Consider the following 19,894-nt stretch of genomic DNA (forward strand, 5'->3'; position numbering starts at 1 on the left):
TGTACAGTTGATTTGTCAGAGGACAAACCATTCACAGAGACAAACTGATATCTTTCCGACAGATAAGATCTAAACCAGGCCAGAACTTGTCCGTGTAGACCAATTTGGGTTTCCAGTCTCTCCAAAAGAATGTGGTGATCGATGGTATCAAAGGCAGCACTAAGGTCTAGTAGCACGAGGACAGATGCAGAGCCTCGGTCTGACACCATTAAAAGGTCATTTACCACCTTCACAAGTGCAGTCTCAGTGCTATGATGGGGTCTAAAACCAGACTGAAGCATTTCGTATACATTGTTTGTCTTCAGGAAGGCAGTGAGTTGCTGCGCAACAGCTTTTTCGTTGAGCAGTATGACACTGCACTATAAAGAACACTCAGACTTGGATGGCAGAGAGCTTGCACAGGAACTGAAGAACTTGCCTGACTTGCCATCGAAGACCATGACCCTGCTTGAGCTGCTGATATTTCTACACGAAAGGGAGCTCTCAGAAATGTATCCAAATTTGTGGACTGCTCTCGGAATTTGTCTTACTCTTCCAGTGACCGTAGCTGAAGCAGAGAGAAGCTTTTCAAAGCTGAAGCTCATCAAATCCTATCTGAGGTCCACCATGTCACAGGAACGCCTTAGTGGCCTTGCTGTCATCAGTATTAACCATGCAATTGCTGGGCAGATTTCTTATGACAATGTAATTGATGACTTTGCATCAAGGAAGGCAAGAAAGTTCAGGGTTTAGATGGCAGTTGTGCAATTTAGTTTGTGTGTTTCTTGTTTGAAGTGCAATAGTGGAATAATCAGGTTATCTTCTTTACAGGTGTGTTATTCTATTTGTGTATTTATGTGATATAGGATTTGTGCAATTTCATTTTATTTGTGTGTTTTTTGTTAGCAATAGTTCTCTCTCTTTTCTCTTTCTCTCTTCTCTCTGAGAACCTGAGCCCTAGGACCATGCCTCAGGATTACCTGGCCTGATGACTTCTTGCTGTCCCCAGTCCACCTGGTCGTGCTGCTGCTCCAGTTTCAACTGTTCTGCCTGTGGCTATGGAACCCTGACCTGTTCACCGGACGTGCTACCTTGTCCCGGACCTGCTGTTTTCGACTCTCTCTCTCTACCGCACCTGCTGTCTCTAACTCTGAATGATCGGCTATGAAAAGCCAACTGACATTTACTCCAGAGGTGCTGACCTGTTGCACTCTCTACAACCACTATGATTATTATTATTTGACCCTGCTGGTCATCTATGACCGTTTGAACATCTTGGCCATGTACTGTTATAATCTCCACCCGGCACAGCCAGAAGAGGACTGGCCACCCCTCAGAGCCTGGTTCCTCTCTAGGTTTCTTCCTAGGTTCCTGCCTTTCTAGGGAGTTTTTCCTAGCCACCGTGCTTCTACATCTGCATTGCTTGCTGTTTGGGGTTTTAGGCTGGGTTTCTGTATAGCACTTTGTGACATCGGCTGATGTAAAAAGGGCTTTATAAATACATTTGATTGATTGATTGTGTAATAATTTGATTCTGTTTTTTATTTTTATTTATACAATTTGTTTATATTTGTCTTTGTTACTTATTTTTGATACTTACGAGTCTTCTTTTTTAATATTTTTTTAAATATTTATATAGTTTTAAATGTTAGGATTATTTATTTGTGTTGTTCCAAATGTCTGAATAAAAATTACAGGTAGTGCAGAATGGTGCTTTTTTTTGGGCGGGGGCGCTGAAGGGAGCCATACATACTAGAACCGCCAATGCATAGCCTCTGTATTCTGTTTCAATCAATGCACATGCGGCCTAGCGGCGCGTGCTGTTAAGTTTTTGCCGCATGATATTTTTTTGTGGGTGTTATTCTGCTAACCATCTTAAAATCTCATAACAAATTAGTGGTGTTATGGTGTAACAGTAACCTTATACTGTGCTATTATATTTTGTTATGTTATGTAGAATACTAATGAATCATTATGGGAACTTCCAATACATTAATTCAGCTTTTATCTAACTTTACTAAACGAGCACCATTGTGAGAAGTGGCTCCGGTGTTCTCTGGCAGCACTACACCCACAGATACCCATTTTTGCTACACCCCTGCAGTCCGCAGCACCGAACGAGCAATTGAAGCGAAGCCAATTCTTTTCCCTTGCACAAAATTTGGTGATGCAGAACCGATAGACAACATGTGTGGATATTTTATGAAAATCTGTTTATATTTGGCCACAGAAACATTTGTGGTTGAACTCGTGTAATGCTAAACAGTTAGGATGCGATTGAGTAAAGTATTGCAAATATGTTGAATGAGCAACTAATGGGCATGGAGAGCCTCACACGTTTGACGAAATTACCTTATATCTTTCAGTCTAATATGGCTATTTACTTAATTCTGTAGCTCTTCATCAGAAGCACGCTTTTTGTAAGTAGTCAGGAGTCCTAACTGTCCTCTCCAAATTTAGCCGGAATTTATTCCGAGAGGATTTGAAAAATATTGGTTGACTATAGGCCTATATGACGTTGGCCTACGTCTCGTCTTGCACTGCGCAAAATATCAGATCTAAACGATTGGAGAAGTTTAACATCACCATTAAGCTTAGGCTACCACGTCATTATGATATATATATGCATATATTTCATAAGCGCAACGTGACTGAAAGAGACAGGTTTGGAATATCTGATTTAAATAAGGGACAAAGATACTTAAAAAAAATTGGGGTGGTGTTTGTATTTGTTGATAAAATGCGGGACACGATTGTTTGGTTGCGGGACAAAGGGCATAAATGCGGGACTGTTCCACACAATCCATGTCCCATGCTTACATGCTGGGCTAGTTTGGACACACATAGACCTACACACACTGACATACCCACAAAATGCACGCTTGTCAGCACTGCAACACATGCACATGTTATGTACATTCCCATGTTCACATGATAGATGTATGTTCTCACTTACAGACACTCATTACAAATCCACCTGCATATATTTACAGTTGAAGTCGGAAGTTTACATACAACACCTTAGCCAAATACATTTAAAAACTCAGTTTTTCACAATTCCTGACATTTAATCCAAGTAAAAATGCCCTATCTTAGGTCAGTCAGGATCACCACTTTATTGTAAGAATGTGAAATGTCAGAATAATAGTAGAGATAATGATTTACTTCAGCTTTTATTTCTTTCATCACATTCCCAGTGGGTCAGAAGTTTACATACACTCAATTAGTATTTAGTAACATTGCCTTTAAATTGTTTAACTTGGGTCAAACGTTTCAGGTAGCCTTCCACAAGCTTTCCACAATAATTTGAGTGAATTTTGTCCCATTCCTCCTGACAGAGCTGGTGTAACTGAGTCAGGTTTGTAGGCCTGCTCGCACACGCTTTTTCAGTTCTGCCCACAAATTTTCTATAGGATTGAGGTCAGGGCTTTGTGATGGCCTCTCCAATACCTTGACTTTGTTGTTCTTAAGACATTTTGCCACAACTTTGGAAGTATGCTTGGGGTCATTGTCTATTTGGAAGACCCATTTGCGACCAGGCTTTAACTTCCTGACTGATGTCTTGAGATGTTGCTTCAATATATCCACATAATTGTTTTCCTCGTGATGCCATCTATTTTGTGAAGTGCACCAGTCCCTCCTGCAGCAAAGCATCCCCACAACATGATGCTGCCACCCTCATGCTTCATTGTTGGGATGGTGTTCTTCGGCTTGCAAGCGTCCCCCTTTGTCCTCCATACATAACAATGGTCATTATGGCCAAATAGTTATATTTTTGTTTCATCAGACCAGAGGACATACAAAAAGTACGATCTTTGTCCCCATGTGCAGTTGCAAACCGTAGCCTGGCTTTTTTATGGTGGTTTTGGAGCTGTGGCTTCTTCCTTGCTGAGAGGCCTTTCAGGTTATGTCGATATAAGACTCGTTTTACTGTGGATATAGATACTTTTGTACCTGCTTCCTCCAGCATCTTCACAAGGTCCTTTGCTGTTGTTCTGGGATTGATTTGCACTTTTCGCACCAAAGTACGTTCATCTCTAGGAGACAGAACGCGTTTCCTTCCTGAGCAGTATGACTGCTGCGTGATCCCATGGTGTTATTACTTGCGTACTATTGTTTGTACAGATGAACGTGGTACCTTAAGGCGTTTGGACATTTCTCCCAAGGATGAACCAGACTTTTTTTCTGAGGTCTTGGCTGATTTCTTTTGATTTTCCCATGATGTCACGCAAAGAGGCACTGAGTTTGAAGGTAGGCCTTGAAATACATCCACAGGTACACCTCCAATTGACTCAAATTATGTCAATTAGCCTATCAGAAGCTTCTAAAGCCATGACATCATTTTCTGGAATTTTCCAAGCTGTTTAAAGGCACAGTCAACTTAGTGTATGTAAACTTCTGACCCACTGGAATTGTGATACAGTGAATTATAAGTGAAATAATCTGTTTGTAAACAATTGTTGGAAAAATTACTTGCATCATGCACAAGGTAGATGTCCTAACCGACTTGCCAAAACTATAGTTTGTTAACAAGAAATTTGTGGAGTGGTTGAAAAACGAATTTGAATGACTCCAACCTAAGTGTATGTAAACTTCCAACTTCAACTGTACATATCCATATTAATATTCAATGTTGGCCCTTTTACCTTTACACTCATATCCTTAAGTCTTTAAAACTTGAAACTGAATTTCCATCTCAGACAATCTCAGACAATGCTAAAAGCATGGGGGGGAATAAAACATCACTCTGAATGGTTGATACCTAACTCACAGACCCAGAGCAATATACTGTATAATCAGGGTATCCCTTTCCTCTTTCTAAAAAATGAACCTAGGCAAGTCAGTTAAGAACAAATTCTTATTTACAATGATGGCCTACGAACAGTGGATTAACTGCCTTGTTTAGGAGCAGAACAACAGATTTTTACCTTGTCAGCTCAGGGATTCGATCTATTAACCTTTCAGTTACTGGCCCAACGCTCTAACCACTAGGCTACCTGCCGGATCCAACATGGTTACCTATAGATAGTGTCAGTCAGATCCAACATGGTTCCCTATAGATAGTGTCAGTCAGCTAGATCCAACATGGTTCCCTATAGATAGTGTCAGTCAGCTAGATCCAACATGGTTCCCTATAGATAGTGTCAATCAGTTAGATCCCACATGGTTCCCTATAGATAGTGTCAGTCAGATCCAACATGGTTCCCTATAGATAGTGTCAGTCAGATCCAACATGGTTCCCTATAGATAGTGTCAGTCAGCTAGATCCCACATGGTTCCCTATAGATACTGTCAGTCAGTTAGATCCAACATGGTTACCTATAGATAGTGTCAGTCAGCTAGATCCAACATGGTTCCCTATAGATAGTGTCAGGCAGTTAGATCCAACATGGTTCCCTATAGATAGTGTCAGTTAGTTAGATCCAACATGGTTCCCTATAGATAGTGTCAGGCAGTTAGACCCAACATGGTTCCATATAGATAGTGTCAATCAGTTAGACCCAACATGGTTCCCTATAGATAGTGTCAGTTAGTTAGATCCAACATGGTTCCCTATAGATAGTGTCAGTCAGTTAGATCCCACATGGTTCCCTATAGATAGTGTCAGGCAGTTAGACCCAACATGGTTCCCTATAGATAGTGTCAGTTAGTTAGATCCCACATGGTTCCCTATAGATAGTGTCAGTCAGTTGGATCCAACATGGTTCCCTATAGACAGTGTCAGTCAGTTAGATCCAACATGGTTCCCTATAGATAGTGTCAGTCAGTTGGATCCAACATGGTTCCCTATAGATAGTGTCAGTCAGTTGGATCCAACATGGTTCCCTATAGATAGTGTCAGGCAGTTAGACCCAACATGGTTCCCTATAGACAGTGTCAGTCAGTTAGATCCAACATGGTTCCCTATAGATAGTGTCAGTCAGTTGGATCCAACATGGTTCCCTATAGACAGTGTCAGTCAGTTAGATCCAACATGGTTCCCTATAGATAGTGTCAGGCAGTTAGATCCAACATGGTTCCCTATAGATAGTGTCAGTCAGTTAGATCCAACATGGTTCCCTATAGATAGTGTCAGGCAGTTAGATCCCACATGGTTCCCTATAGATAGTGTCAGTCAGTTAGATCCAACATGGTTCCCTATAGATAGTGTCAGTCAGTTAGATCCAACATGGTTCCCTATAGATAGTGTCAGTCAGTTGGATCCAACATGGTTCCCTATAGATAGTGTCAGTCAGTTAGATCCAACATGGTTCCCTATAGATAGTGTCAGTCAGTTAGATCCAACATGGTTCCCTATAGATAGTGTCAATCAGTTAGATCCCACAGGGTTCCCTATAGATAGTGTCAGGCAGTTAGACCCAACATGGTTCCCTATAGATAATGTCAGTCAGTTAGATCCCACATGGTTCCCTATAGATAGTGTCAGTCAGTTAGATCCAACATGGTTCCCTATAGATAGTGTCAGTCAGTTAGATCCAACATGGTTCCCTATAGATAGTGTCAGTCAGTTAGATCCCACATGGTTCCCTATAGATAGTGTCAGTCAGTTGGATCCAACATGGTTCCCTATAGATAGTGTCAGTCAGTTAGATCCCACATGGTTCCTTATAGATATTGTCAGTCAGTTGGATCCAACATGGTTCCCTTTGGAGAATGTCAGTCAGTCAGTCAGTCAGTCAGTCAGTCAGTCAGTCAGTCAGTCAAACAATCAGCATGGGTACAGTTAGGACAAGGTGTTCCTCAAAAGGCAGAGGTCACAGCTGCTGAGTAAGGAAGACTGAACCAGTGTTGAGGTGTTTCAGACTGTTTCAAATGGTGCCCCTGTCCCCTCTGCTCCACTAGGCTTGGGTTTCTCATGCTGGGTAGCAAGAAACACTCTTGACGTGTAAATATAACCAAGTTGAAATGTTTAAAAAAAACGCACTTCTCAGCTTGAAATACCACAACCCGCACCATCAAATTTCTAGCTTTCCTGTGGCGCAGCTGGCTAAAGGTGTTTGATGGGCGGTCACATGTGTATGCGAGACCGAGGTTCCAATATTGAATAGCAGTGTGGGCTCATGAGGAAGGAAGCTTTACTGTTGAGCAGCAGCATGAAATCTGTTACAGAACCTGTCTCTGTTTTAGCAGGTTTAGTACACACACAATACTGGAGGAATGCTCTGTCTTCTATGCATTTCACACACATAAAGTGTGTTGGAGTATTACAAAATTAATTAAATTCGCTATGCCATTCTTAACATCTGAAGGTTTAAGCAGTTGGGGGTGTTCTACTAAGCTAACATATGGAATTGTTTTTATGATGGTCATACCATGGCTCATTTAGCTATTTGATATTGAATTTTATGACCCCTTTAGGTATCAACAAGAAATAGAATAATATTATTTGATAAAATATTGAATTTGGACTTTACTACTATAGCCCATAGAAACGCATTGAATAACCCATTCACAAATGGCAAAAAAAGACAGTCAAAAAATGTATCATAAGGAATAAGGTTTTGAAGTGTCTGTCTTATATCTAGGAGATCTTATATCTAGGAGATATAAGAACTCCCTCCATACTTCCATTCAGTTGTATGGGTTCCCTTTAGACGAGTCCCGTGACACCTGTGGGGGATGTAAGAGTAAAACGGAGAACACCATCGTGTTCGTGCGAGTCTCATATGAGTTTTGTAGGCCAACCCGTTCGTGAGAAGACCGATTTTCGGTTTGTCTCATCATGGTCTGACAAACACCGCTATAGCTCAGCCACCTTCCACCGCAGACGTGGAAGGTCGATAGGCGGATGCGGTGGGTTGAGACGCAGTACAATGCAAAATCTGTTAGCTCCAGTTTAAATTGACGGTTTTTGATGGGGAGTTAATTACTATGTTACTTAGATTGACGCACGGGCGACTCTTAAGGATTAACAATAGTTGTTCCTTGTAGAAACAAAATATTTTCCTTATGACACTTTGTAACAGTGTCTGTTTTGTGGTGTAAGTCTGCCATCTAGAGGATACATTATGGAACTGTCAAAGGCCTATAACCACAAGTATAAAGTGTTTCTGTAAACTATGACTACTAATAATATTGAAACGTATTTATTCCTTTGTACTCTGTCAGGAGGAAAGCCATGCTCATAAACAACTTGTTTGCCTTCATCGGAGGAGGTTTGATGGGCATGGCCAAAATCAGCCGGTCCTTTGAGATGATGATCCTGGGACGCTTTGTCATCGGTGCATACTGTGGTGAGCACTCATCCTGCAGATTTAAATGATACTTTTCAGTGGTGTAGTAGTAGTAGATGGCCTATATTATTTTCTATGAATAGCACTGAAATTCCAATAACCGGTGAAATAGTTCATAGGAATCACTATCGCTGCTCATTTGTTTGGTCTCCAGACCTTGGCATACCAGTTTCTGAACCTTAGCCTAATGATCTTTCCTCCAGGGTTGGCATCAGGGCTAGTGCCCATGTATGTGGGCGAGATAGCGCCTACAAGTCTGCGAGGTGCTTTGGGCACGCTCCACCAGTTGGCGATCGTCACAGGGATTCTCATAGCACAGGTACAGAAGCTGAGCTTGCACAATGTATTTAACAACATGACAGTGAATCTTGTTTGTTCTACACAATATATTTATATCTGAACCTGCATTAATGTTCTCTCTCTCATTCACTCTCTCTCTCCTATCTTCATCACTCTTCTCTTTCCTCTCTCGCTTTCCCTCTCTGTTTCCCCCCTCGTCCCTAGGTCCTAGGTCTGGAGTCTTTGCTGGGCAGTGAGGAGTTGTGGCCAGTGCTGGTGGGTGTGACCGTTCTGCCCACTGTCCTGCAGATGGTGCTGCTGCCCTTCTGCCCCGAGAGCCCCCGCTTTCTCTACATCATCCGCTGCCAGGAGCACCACGCCAAGAGCGGTGAGGATCAAGTCACGACCGGCCACGTCCCAACACTTTCTAGTGGCCTCCTTTCCTCCCTTATCTCCTTTCCTTGCCTATTTTTCTTCATGATTGTTTGGAGAAGACTGCAAGTAGACCAGGGGCAGGGATTGAATTACAAACACACCCCGAAACCCATCTGAAGTTCTCCGCTCAGCGTGATTCTCATTCCCACTCTTCGCCAGGCTTGAGGAGGCTGACCGGGAGGCAGGACGTGGGGGATATGCTGGCGGAGATGAAGGAGGAGAAGAGGAGGATGGACATGGAGAGGAAGGTGTCCATCGCAGAGCTCTTCCGCTCCCCCATGTACCGGCAGCCCATCATCATCGCCATCCTGCTGCAGCTCTCACAACAGCTCTCTGGGGTCAACGCTGTGAGTACTAGAGAGGGCAGGGGAGTGCAGTAGGTGTGTGTATCACCTGATGATGAGTATTTTCAAATACATTCTATATCTGGAGTCCTTAGATTTCATCAAACAATGAAAGAATGCCAAAGAAACACAATTACATTGGGATTATATTACAATAAGGGTTGGCATTAGTCACATCTCTGCATTGCTTCAAGCTTGACCCCATTCCATGACCAACCATCCTCTTATCTTCTCTCCAGATCTTCTACTACTCCACCAGTATTTTCCAGAAGGCAGGGGTCCAGAGCCCCGTCTACGCCACTATAGGAGCCGGCGTGGTCAACTGTGCCTTCACTGTGGTCTCGGTACACAAGCAGGCCCTGTTTCCAGGCACCTCCATTACTGTTTAACTCCTACACCTTTATCACTGAACAAACAAGATAGCGTAGTGGGTCGACCCAACCTTAATCTCGTTCCCAGACACTCCCGCCCACATGCGCTGAGTCTGGTGGACCAACGCTTCAAACTTGGCCTTCCTGAGCCAATACAGAACGGGAGAAACTCCCGACTTAATCTACCAATTAATCATCTCCCAGAACACCTTGCCCCTTCTCTGTACGTGTCTTGTGCAACTCTGTTTACGGTGCCACGCCTCGCAGTCTTGTGATTCACTAAAATGAAATTATGATAAATACCTTACTTAGTAAGGTCACTCTAGGAATTCTATAGGTCACTCCCACTAAGGCCAACTTTATATCGTTGATGTCCCAGGTATATATGCGCTGTGGGATGAGGTTATCTCAACCTAGGGCTCTATTCAATCCGTATTGCGGAAGTTACCGTTACAACGTGATGGAAATTTAAAGGTCAATGTTCCCACGTTAACGGAGTCTGCATTCACGATAAACGCTGCATATGTCGGCTCAATCGGAAATTACCTTTACATTTATATTGTACAATCTGTAACGCTTCAGATTGAATAGAGCCTTTAGTCTTTCTGCCTTCATCCAAAAAGGTCCGATTTGTTGATTAATGTATTGATTGTCTTGGCTGGGTTGAGGGTTGACCTTTGATTTTAAAATGAAAACACGTCTTTAAATCATCAGCTTCACTTTCATGTTTCATTCTGTAGAGAAAGCTCCCACTTACAATAGTCTTTATCCATGACCAAACCAGACTGGAGAATGCCTTAGACCAGTGGTTCGCAAACCTCTCCTCGTGGACCCACAGACATTTCACAATTTTGAACTAGCTCACCTGATTAACCTATTCAATCTTGATGATTAGTTAACAAGTCGAATTAGGTGCAAGCTCTGGAATAGATCAAAAACATGGAACGGCTAGGGGTCCCAGAGTAGAGGTTTGAGACAAACGCCAGTTGGAAAAGTTCAGTCAGAATCATCTGCTAAGTTTTGTCTCAATTAGAAACGAGTGAAAATGATCCAGGCCTGTTGTTACCTGTTTGTCATCCTGCTCTCGTCTAATCAACAGCTCTTCCTGGTGGAGAGGACGGGCCGCCGGACACTACACATGCTGGGGCTGTCCGGAATGTGTGGCTGTGCCATTGTCATGACGATAGCGCTCGCCTTATTGGTCAGTCCTTAATGAATAGCAACAAACTCATTAGCCCATTCACGGAATCATGTACACATAGAAATAAAATACTAGAAGGGGCACCCCATTCAAGACAGAAGCCATAATGGGTGGTATGGCTATTTCTATTCATGTACCTCTGGCTGAACCATCACCGCCTTTCCCTTGGCAGGACAGTGTTCCCTGGATGAGCTACATCAGCATGCTGGCCATCTTTGGCTTCGTGGCCTTCTTTGAGGTGGGGCCTGGCCCCATCCCCTGGTTCTTTGTGGCTGAGCTCTTCTCCCAAGGCCCCAGGCCCGCTGCGATGGCCGTGGCCGGATTCTCCAACTGGACGGCCAACTTCATTATTGGCTTTGGCTTTCAGTATCTCGCTGTAAGTGATCACTTTGTGTGTTTGATTATTTTTTGGGTCCAGGAACCTTCATTTAGGACTTTAGTATTGGTTTTAATGATAGGCGAAGCTGACATACTCTGGATTGGATGGTGTCTGACAGACATGGACTGATGAGTAAATGTCTTCTCAATGATACACTAATGAATATACGCCTCCCTTTCCCTCCCCCTCGACCTCTCTCCTTCCTCCCGCTCCACAGGAGCTTTGTGGGCCTTATGTCTTCCTCATCTTCGCAGTGCTCCTTCTCTTCTTCCTCATCTTCACCTTCTTCCGGGTGCCGGAGACACGGGGCAAGACGTTCGACCAGATCTCCGCCTCCTTCAGCCAGCACCTACCCGCCATGATGGACCTGGACATGGAGCTGGGCAAGCGGAGTACAGAGCTGGACTACCTGGGGGGGGAGGGAAGCCTTGACTAATGGGGTCCCATGGGGGAACTGGGGAGGGCAATCTGAGTAGGCCAGACAGACTCTTGGTTAGGCAGGGAAACTCAGAGGGCTACAACTGGGTACTGGGGGTGGGCTGGGGCCTAATTCAAACACATCCTTTGAGTTGTGTCTAGGCATATCGAGCAGGGAGAGTAAGGTTGGCGTGTGGGTCAAGGGATAAGGAGGTGGAATGGATTTGTAACTGGGCCCGTAGTTGAGAAATGGAGCTTGAGGGAGATATGTTGACAGGAACGGGTTGCTCGAGGAAAAGGTTGTGCAACATTACAAAGCATTGCACCAACTGAACATACCCCAGAAAGGGTGGAGGGTGAGTGATTTTTATTACCAGGACAACCCATAATGGGTGATCGAGGGGATGATCAGGAACAAGAATAAGGTTTCTGAACTTTGAGGCATTACCCCCGCCCGGGTGTACATATGCTGATGGGGTGGAGATTTGATTGAGAGAATGCGCACAGATGTTCTATGGAGAGAGGCTTGGAGGTATTTCTGCACTTTATATACAAAAATGTCAGCAGTTTTCAGATTGATAGCTGGTTACAATAGCAAAACAGCTAGTGTGAAAACCCATGTACATTTTTAGTGAGCAAAGCTATGGTGTGGCGTTGAGTGATTTATTTCCGAGTTACTGTAAGTTTCTGGTGTCTGAGGGCTAACCAGTCTACCGCTAGCAACCCACTTCCCCTTTGGAAGTAACCCTAAACTTGATTTCACAAGATGGACAGCTTTAACAGGACTCATTGCACAGCCTACAGAGAAGTTAGTTTTAAAAAGAACAAATCATGTACATAGCGTGCTGGTTTGATTGAAAAATAATATGGTACAAGGGTCTACAAATACTCAAACTTTACCCACTCCAATATGAGTATGTCTTATGTTTCTATGGGGTAGTGCACAATATTAGTTGATTTGGTTGGTTTTGACTGCTACTGCATCAGCAATCTGTCCCTGAACTACTACACGTGTGCTGTCCATTCTGTACTGGTTGTGATTGTACAATTGTCTTTGAAGATTTGTATCGAACATAGAGAATCTAATTTATATAGTGCGAATATTGATAAAGTATTCTATATGGTTTGTGACAATTGTTCTCATTTCAAACATGAGCATGTTGATGCCCCAACAATTCAGCAAGTCTTTAGTTACCATGCCCAGAAACAGGTCAAATTGAATACAAATATATTGCAATTTAATGTTCCAGCTTTTATCAAGTGTGTGTTTGATGGGCCAGTTTCAAATTCTACTGGAGTTGGAATTTAAGAAATTCAATTACTTACTGTTTTTATCCCACTAAAATGAGATTCAAGTCAGACATATTTTACATTTCCTGGTGTGTATTGTGGACATTAAAGACATGACTGCATTGTGGTTTTTGCAAACATTTTATCGACATTTATATACTGACATTGCACATAATCCCCTCCAAAAGAAAAGCACATACAAAAATAAGTAGAACAAAAATGACTTTTTAAACCAACCCCCAGCCTTGATTTTCCAAATAGGGTGTGGGCTGCAGCATGTTAGAAACTAGGGGGGTGGCAAGGTTCTCGTCGCAACTCCTGGACCACTACCCTCACACACGCTTCGCTTTTTCATCATCGAACTTAAATAGCGGCTGGGTCCTCTACTGCTCATGCCCATTCTCAGTCAATTAAAGTAAACTAGCTGGGGGTTTGTGGAATAACTGGGCATCCAAGCAGGCTTTTAAATACTTTCTTTCCTCTAGATCTTTCTAGGTGTATTTTAACATGTATGAATAGACACGCAACTCCCTCCCATCCCTTGCTTCCCCCATATGCAGTGTCTAGCTAGACAAGTCGGGGGGGGGGGGGGGGGGGGGGGGGGGGGGGTCGGTAAGGTGGGATGGGGGGATTGGAGAGTAGTGCACAGTGGTGGGTGTGGTGAGATGGGCTCGGTCCCCCAGCTAACCCTCCCTAGGACCTAAAGAGAGCGACAGGGGGAGAGAGACAGATGGGCAGGGAAGGGGAGAAAGGCAGGTAGGTGAAAAAAAAGACAGGCAGGGGCAAAGACCGACAGAGAAGACAAGGGGGAGAGACAGACATTAACACTTAAACCAGTAGAAGAAAATTAATGGCAAGACGTAAGACTTCTAACAGGCAGTGGGTCCCACAGGGTTTGAGCCTTCAATTGGCGACCAATTTACAACTGCAATATAGGTGGGCTTTCATTGAACACAAGAACGTCCCCAAAAATATAAAGTCATTAGGAAAAGCATCTTTAACACCCGGTTACCCATTTGGACCGCAGGTGCTGACCATCCTTCAGAAGACTCATGCACTTCCTCTGAAAAACCATATGTTGAAAAACTAACTAAATATCACATACTAGTGACAACAGCAACGAGATAGCTGCGTCGCAGTTTTTGTAGTAATGCAAGAAGCACAACCCTCCACCCAAACCCTCAAAGGCTGCGCCAGTTTAGAGTGGGGTCCCACCTCTTGTCTGGGGTCACGTTACAGTCCCATCATTCTGTGGCTGCGGGAACTGTCGTGGCAGGTGGCTGAAAAAAATACCCTTTTTTAATTTACTTCATTGAAACATAACTAAGAGTCAATATTAATATATTGACTACATGCAGGAATGCCTACTGTAAAACAGTAGCCAAGTTAAGTACAGTTACAACAGTTAGTAAAAGCAAGAGGGAGTATTGAATAGACGTTGGGGTGCCTCTTACCTCTGGTGATTTGGGGGAGGACTTGGGGGACATTTTGGGGGAGCCTTTAGGGGAGGACTTGGGGGAGGCCTTGACATCGGCTGGCTTGGCTGTCTGAAGGGGAGTGCTAGGTTCCGAGGCTAGCTTATCTGGCTTTTCGGGCTTCTCTGTCCCATCCTAAGATATGAAAAGGGGAAACTTAGCAACGTAATATTGTCCTTGTATTATTTTGTACAGGGGCAAAATTTTGTATCGCAACATTACATAGGAAGCACTGAGCCGCTCACTTTAGAGACAGTGTTAGACTCCGAGTTCCTCTGCCTGCGGCGGCTGAACTGTCGGCGGGGCTTTTGGCTGTCTTCGTTGGCCTGCTCCCTGTTTGTCTGCTGGCCCTCCTTCACCACCTCCTGCCCTTCTGCTGCCTGGCCCTCTGAGGTGGCAGCACCCGCCTGAACCTCCCCGGGAGGTGGGCGAGGACGGAATGGCCTGAGAAGGTTAGATAGCATGGAACAAAGTCAGATTTACAGCCAAATAGGCCAAAACTACTCCATCAAATCTTGGAATACTAGCCTATGAGCTAAAAAGTCATCCACAAACTGCTAAGATCTATTGACATGTGAACATCCCAAATACATAAAAAAAGCCTACACACAAAAATGCCATGTCAGTCTCACCTGCGGTACTGGGTCCTAAACCTGCGCGATGGAGGCCTCTGCTGGTCGCCTTCTCCTCCTCCCTCCTGTTCCCCTGGCTCGCCCTGGGGAGAGAAGACCACACAACACTTCAGGAGGGAAAACAGATTACACAACTGATATGCACAGGTGGGAGATCCAATCCTCCTCAACTACTTCTCCATTTGCAAACATTTAAAAACGGAAAAGTCTAAAAGGGACCCTTGGGACGTCCCAACTGACTTCACCCCATTGAAGTTTAAATTTAAAACAGTTAAGTTAAAAGTAGGGTTTAGGGTGGGGACATCCATTTAGGAACTGGACAGACGGAAGCAACTTCCTGGAAAAAGTAGCAGTAAATTCCATTCACCATTTTACTTTCAGTTGGTCTGTTTTTCCTCTTCAAATAAGTCAAAATGGAGAACGGACTTTAAACATGTGGGGTTGCAGCTTTTTATCCATCTACTCATCACCTCTTGCCCTTCCTGTCTAGGTCGGCGGGGCCTGCGCCGTCGCGGTGCGGGCCGCTCTCCGTCGTGCTCTCCTCCACCCTCCGAGGTGGGGCCTGCGGTGCCGTCGCCCTTCTCGTCACCGGGCCTGGGGCTGCGAGGGGACAAACGGCGGCGGAAGCGGCGTTTGTTGGGCGCGTACCGACTGCCTTTGACGGGAACGCCACCAGGCCCCGTCACGTTGGCTGCCTCCGAGCCCTGAGAGGGGGAGAGAGAGAGCTTGTAGGAGAGATATTTAAAACAATGATGTGCAATTCAAACAGTTTGAGTGACATTCAAATTAAAGGGATAGTTCACGCCAAAAGCTAATATTTTCCATTCATTTGAAAAGTAACAAACGGACAACGCAGCAGCTACACAACTTATGGTATGAAACTGAAATTGGCATAGGACTATGTCAAAAGCACAAAAAGAGCTAACAAAGTTTGATTTTGGGCTGAACTATCCTCAAGACTTAATAATGGAGGGTGAAAAAAAAAGATCGTCCTTACAGGTTTGCCTACCTTGGCGGCCTCGACCACGTCAAACTCTACCACCTCCCCATCCCCAACACTGCGAAGGAACTTCCTGGGGTTGTTCTTCTTGATGGCAGTCTAAAAACATGGATTGGATGTTGTGATACAGGGTTGTATTCACTAGGCACCAAACAGGATAAAACAGTGATGGACTGCCTGAACATGTCCAATAAGAAACCTTAGTTTTCATATTGTAAAACGTTTTGCTAAGATACGCACAAATGAATGCAACCCAGTGGTATGAAGCAGCGGGTGCGCTTTGTGACTCGGACTCTATCTTGCTTGGCTTACCTGATGAACAAAGACATCCTCTTTGGTGTCGTTTCTGAGGGGGGAAAATGATCAGTTATGACAAATCCAAAATGACCAAACTAAATCCATGTTAACGTGTCATACCAGTACTACAGAGCACATGCATTGTGTCAAGTTAAATGCCCATTAGTGTACTTTCCAATTTCACATTTGACAGCCACATTACACAACCACATTCCACCACATAGCAGGGTACCTGTTGATAAAGCCATATCCATTGCGCACGTTGAACCACTTCACGGTGCCTTGGACTGCGGTGGCTGCAACAACAGTTTGATTAAACAATGTCTCAAACAGCAAAGTCAAAAGAATCAATGACTGTGAAGCTGCATTTGAGGTCTTGAAAGGGAACGTCTAATATATGACCTAGTACATTTCTCCATTATCGGAACTTTTATCAACCAAAACGGTTCAAGCTAGGCTGCAGGACATGCCGTGATTGTGCCAATTATTAACAATACTTGACTAGAAACCTACTGACTATGTCAAGTGGGACACGTTGTGCTTACTGTGCATAGTTGTATTACCATTTTAACATTGTAGAGAGTTGATGAATAAGTGCCAACTTTAACATACCTAGTAACTTTGTTGATGTAACCAAAATCAATGGCAAATGACACCTCAATTTGAACGTTTAACGAAAACTTGTCAAATAATTTACACCAATGCCACTGAACATTTAATGAAAGTCCAGTTCACTTGTCAATGCTTGATTGTCACGTTAACATTTTGACCTAAAGGACTGTCACATGGTGAAATCAGACGTCAATCGTTGATCAAGATGACGTACACCTGTGAAAAACTCCCTCCCCCTTTAAACACGTGACATTTGATGAGGTGAAATTAGGGTCATATTGTGACACCATTAGCCTATATTCAAACACGTCTATACGCGACAACTCAAAATGTCGGTTTGAATAATTAAAATTGATATTACCAACCACACAAACCCACGAGGGGTCAGTTGAGCAAATGTCCTACTTTTAGTCTCACAATTAAAATATATGCCCTTGTTGAACAATATTTGTATCAACATTAATGTCAGTCTTAAAATTGGAGTAAGCATTTAATACAATTATATTCATCCAAGTCCTTACGTAAAACATGAGGCACGTGGAACTTGAAACGAAACTCCAAAAACTGCTTAGGATCAGCACAACTTGACCTGGGTGTACAATGTGCGCTACTCCCATAGATTAACATCCAAGAGTTACAAAACCGACATGAGTCACTGACACATACGCACTTCAACTACCCAATCTGTAGTCCTACTGACATATTTTAAGTAATGATTTGAGGCACAGCCATGTTCTGGCTTTAGTGCGTGGCCATGACGCATAGGTAAATCCAAACTTATAACGCTCAAAAATTATTCAAACTTTTGTCAAGGAAGATATTTTTGTCACTAGTAATTCAACTTCACCTACCTATAATTTTTCTCTCCGGCTGTGGCTGTTCTTCCACCGGAGCCGACGGTGGGGCGCTCTGCGCTTCTGCGTCGGTCATACTCTCACGGATGAACGTTTACAATAATGTCCCCTCTCCAAACTTTGCTCTGGCCGCCACCGCAAACTTTTTATCCCGACAACCTCCTGGGATCCACGATGTTAACCGCGCCCTCATTGGTTTCATAGTAGCCAATCCAGGAGCCTCATTAGCTCAATAGCAGCAAGGAAGCCATTTGGAAGGGCGTAGGCCGCAAAAAAAGACAGGTTTAAAATAAAAGCAGGTAGAGCAGGACAAATGACAGCGCGCAGAGCGGAGCCCCCAGATTGTAAAGAGACTAAACAGGTGATAACCTGAATGAGGTGTTATCAGTGGTGGAAACAGTACTCACAAGTCATACTTGAGTAAAAGTAAACATACTTTAATAGAAAATGACTCAAGTAAAAGTGAAAGTCACCCAGTAAAATACTACTTGAATAAAAGTCTAAAAGTATTTGGTTTTAAATATACTTAAGTATCACTAGTAAATGGAATTGCTAACATGTACTTAAGTATCAAAAGTAAAAGTATTAATAATTTCAAATTCCTTATATTTTGAAAACCTGACAGTACAATTTTCAAGTTTTTTTATTTTTAAATTTACGGAAAGCCAGGGGTACATTACAACACTGACAATAATTTACAAACACAGCATGTGTTTAGTGAATCCGCCAGATCAGAGGCAGTAGGGGTGACCAGGGATGTTCTCTTGATAAGTGTGTGAATTGGGCCATTTTCCTTTCAAAATGTAACAAGTAATTTTGGGTGTCAGGAGTAAAAAGAACATTATTTTTCTTTCGGAATGTAGTGAAGTAAAAGTTGTCAAAAATATAAATAGTAAAGTCAAATACAGATACCCCAAAAAACGACATAAGTAGTACTTTGAAGTATTTTTACTTAAGTACTTTAAACCACTGGGTGTTATGCATGTAGCCTCTCGTGACTGTGTGGACCAGAGTGCATATCCTATATGATTGATAAATTATTCTGAAATAGTCAATAGCATGCCATTGTCAAAAGTGTAATTCATGTGTGCTGGTCTATCATAATGGGTTACTAGGCCTACTAGGTGTTACCCTCTCCTATGAGTAAATGGCTTAGATTTCTTTAAATGCAACAATAATGTACAAAGTCGGCTAGCCTAATGCCTACTTAGGCGTACCTTAATTGGTCAGTCAATAAAGCTAAATAGCCCCAATATCCTGCTTGTCTCGTCTGTTGCTACAGGCCATACTACAGGCCCACTCCCCTGTGTGCACCTGTCTCTCTGTTGCAGATATTTCAGCTCGTGCAGCCGTCAGTGATAAATTAGACACATGGATGGTCCTGCGCCAAATCAGTCAGCACAAGCACCCCCGTCCCCGTCTTTGCTCCGACCCATGCCCTGACTCGCATGCCCACCAGTCTCTCAACACTCCCCATCCCTCCATTTTATCTCAGCTCCCATCTGGCCCTCGGGCCCTCCACACATAGGTCATCGGATTCATGTTTCACTGGGCTAAATTTAACCCAGCGGCTCCGCGAACTGCCAATCACTGCGCACTGACTTTGACTGCCTGCCGCCATGTCAATACCACCATGGGGGCAATACCACCATGGGTAGCCTATTACAAAGAGCAAAGACTTTTGTCAATAATGAGACACTGTTATTAGGCCTACATCAGAAACATGTATTGAGCATTAAAACCAGAACCACCTAAAAGCATCTACTTAAAAAAAAAAAAAAAAAAGTTAAAAACAATCCTAATCCTAACATTTCCTTGAAAGTGAAATATGGGGAAGGATAAGGGATTAATTTCTATTGAGGCTTCGGTCATTATCCGAGAGTGCTTACATGGTGCGTAAAAGCGCCCATATCCTTATTCTCAAAATAACGGTCCTTAGAATGAATGAGAGAGGCCCCATGCTTAGTGAATGAGAGGTTCCATTCGATGTTCCCGTGATTGCGCCCCCTCCCTGTTCTAGAATCTGAGAATTGAGGGTGACCACGCCTGCGCACTAAGCACAATATTGCCTAGGTTCATTTCATAGGTATTTGGA

The 19,894-nt window shown here is 43.5% G+C and overlaps 2 protein-coding genes across 6 annotated transcripts in view; one reads left to right on the plus strand and one right to left on the minus strand.

The window, feature by feature from the left end:
* Positions 1-11,658, plus strand: part of LOC120030423 (solute carrier family 2, facilitated glucose transporter member 4-like) — a 36,163-nt gene extending 24,505 nt beyond the window's left edge. The window contains exons 4-11 of the mRNA XM_038975821.1: positions 8,089-8,213; positions 8,417-8,532; positions 8,718-8,880; positions 9,087-9,274; positions 9,511-9,615; positions 10,742-10,843; positions 11,016-11,219; positions 11,440-11,658. Of these exons, the coding sequence (XP_038831749.1) occupies positions 8,089-8,213; positions 8,417-8,532; positions 8,718-8,880; positions 9,087-9,274; positions 9,511-9,615; positions 10,742-10,843; positions 11,016-11,219; positions 11,440-11,658 (1,222 nt within the window). The remainder of the gene's footprint in view (positions 1-8,088; positions 8,214-8,416; positions 8,533-8,717; positions 8,881-9,086; positions 9,275-9,510; positions 9,616-10,741; positions 10,844-11,015; positions 11,220-11,439) is intronic.
* Positions 11,659-13,054: 1,396 nt separating this feature from the next.
* Positions 13,055-17,966, minus strand: LOC120030452 (Y-box-binding protein 2-A-like). 5 transcript variants are annotated; one of them, XM_038975862.1, is made up of 10 exons: positions 17,797-17,966; positions 16,566-16,629; positions 16,349-16,382; positions 16,034-16,135; positions 15,507-15,761; positions 15,037-15,119; positions 14,650-14,848; positions 14,384-14,539; positions 14,145-14,209; positions 13,055-13,629 (listed from the first exon to the last, which is right to left on the minus strand). In XM_038975862.1, the coding sequence occupies exons 1-9, from the start codon at positions 17,873-17,875 to the stop codon at positions 14,174-14,176; spliced, it is 1,008 nt and encodes a 335-aa protein (XP_038831790.1). In that variant the 5' UTR covers positions 17,876-17,966; the 3' UTR covers positions 13,055-13,629; positions 14,145-14,173. The 5 variants fall into 5 exon arrangements, with proteins under 5 accessions (XP_038831790.1, XP_038831791.1, XP_038831789.1 ...); XM_038975863.1 differs by having other exon boundaries at positions 13,055-14,209; positions 16,046-16,135; XM_038975861.1 differs by having other exon boundaries at positions 13,055-14,209.
* Between the last annotated feature and the right edge of the window lie 1,928 nt (positions 17,967-19,894).

This window comes from Salvelinus namaycush, chromosome 36, assembly GCF_016432855.1.
Source record: "Salvelinus namaycush isolate Seneca chromosome 36, SaNama_1.0, whole genome shotgun sequence".
NCBI lineage: Eukaryota > Metazoa > Chordata > Actinopteri > Salmoniformes > Salmonidae > Salvelinus > Salvelinus namaycush.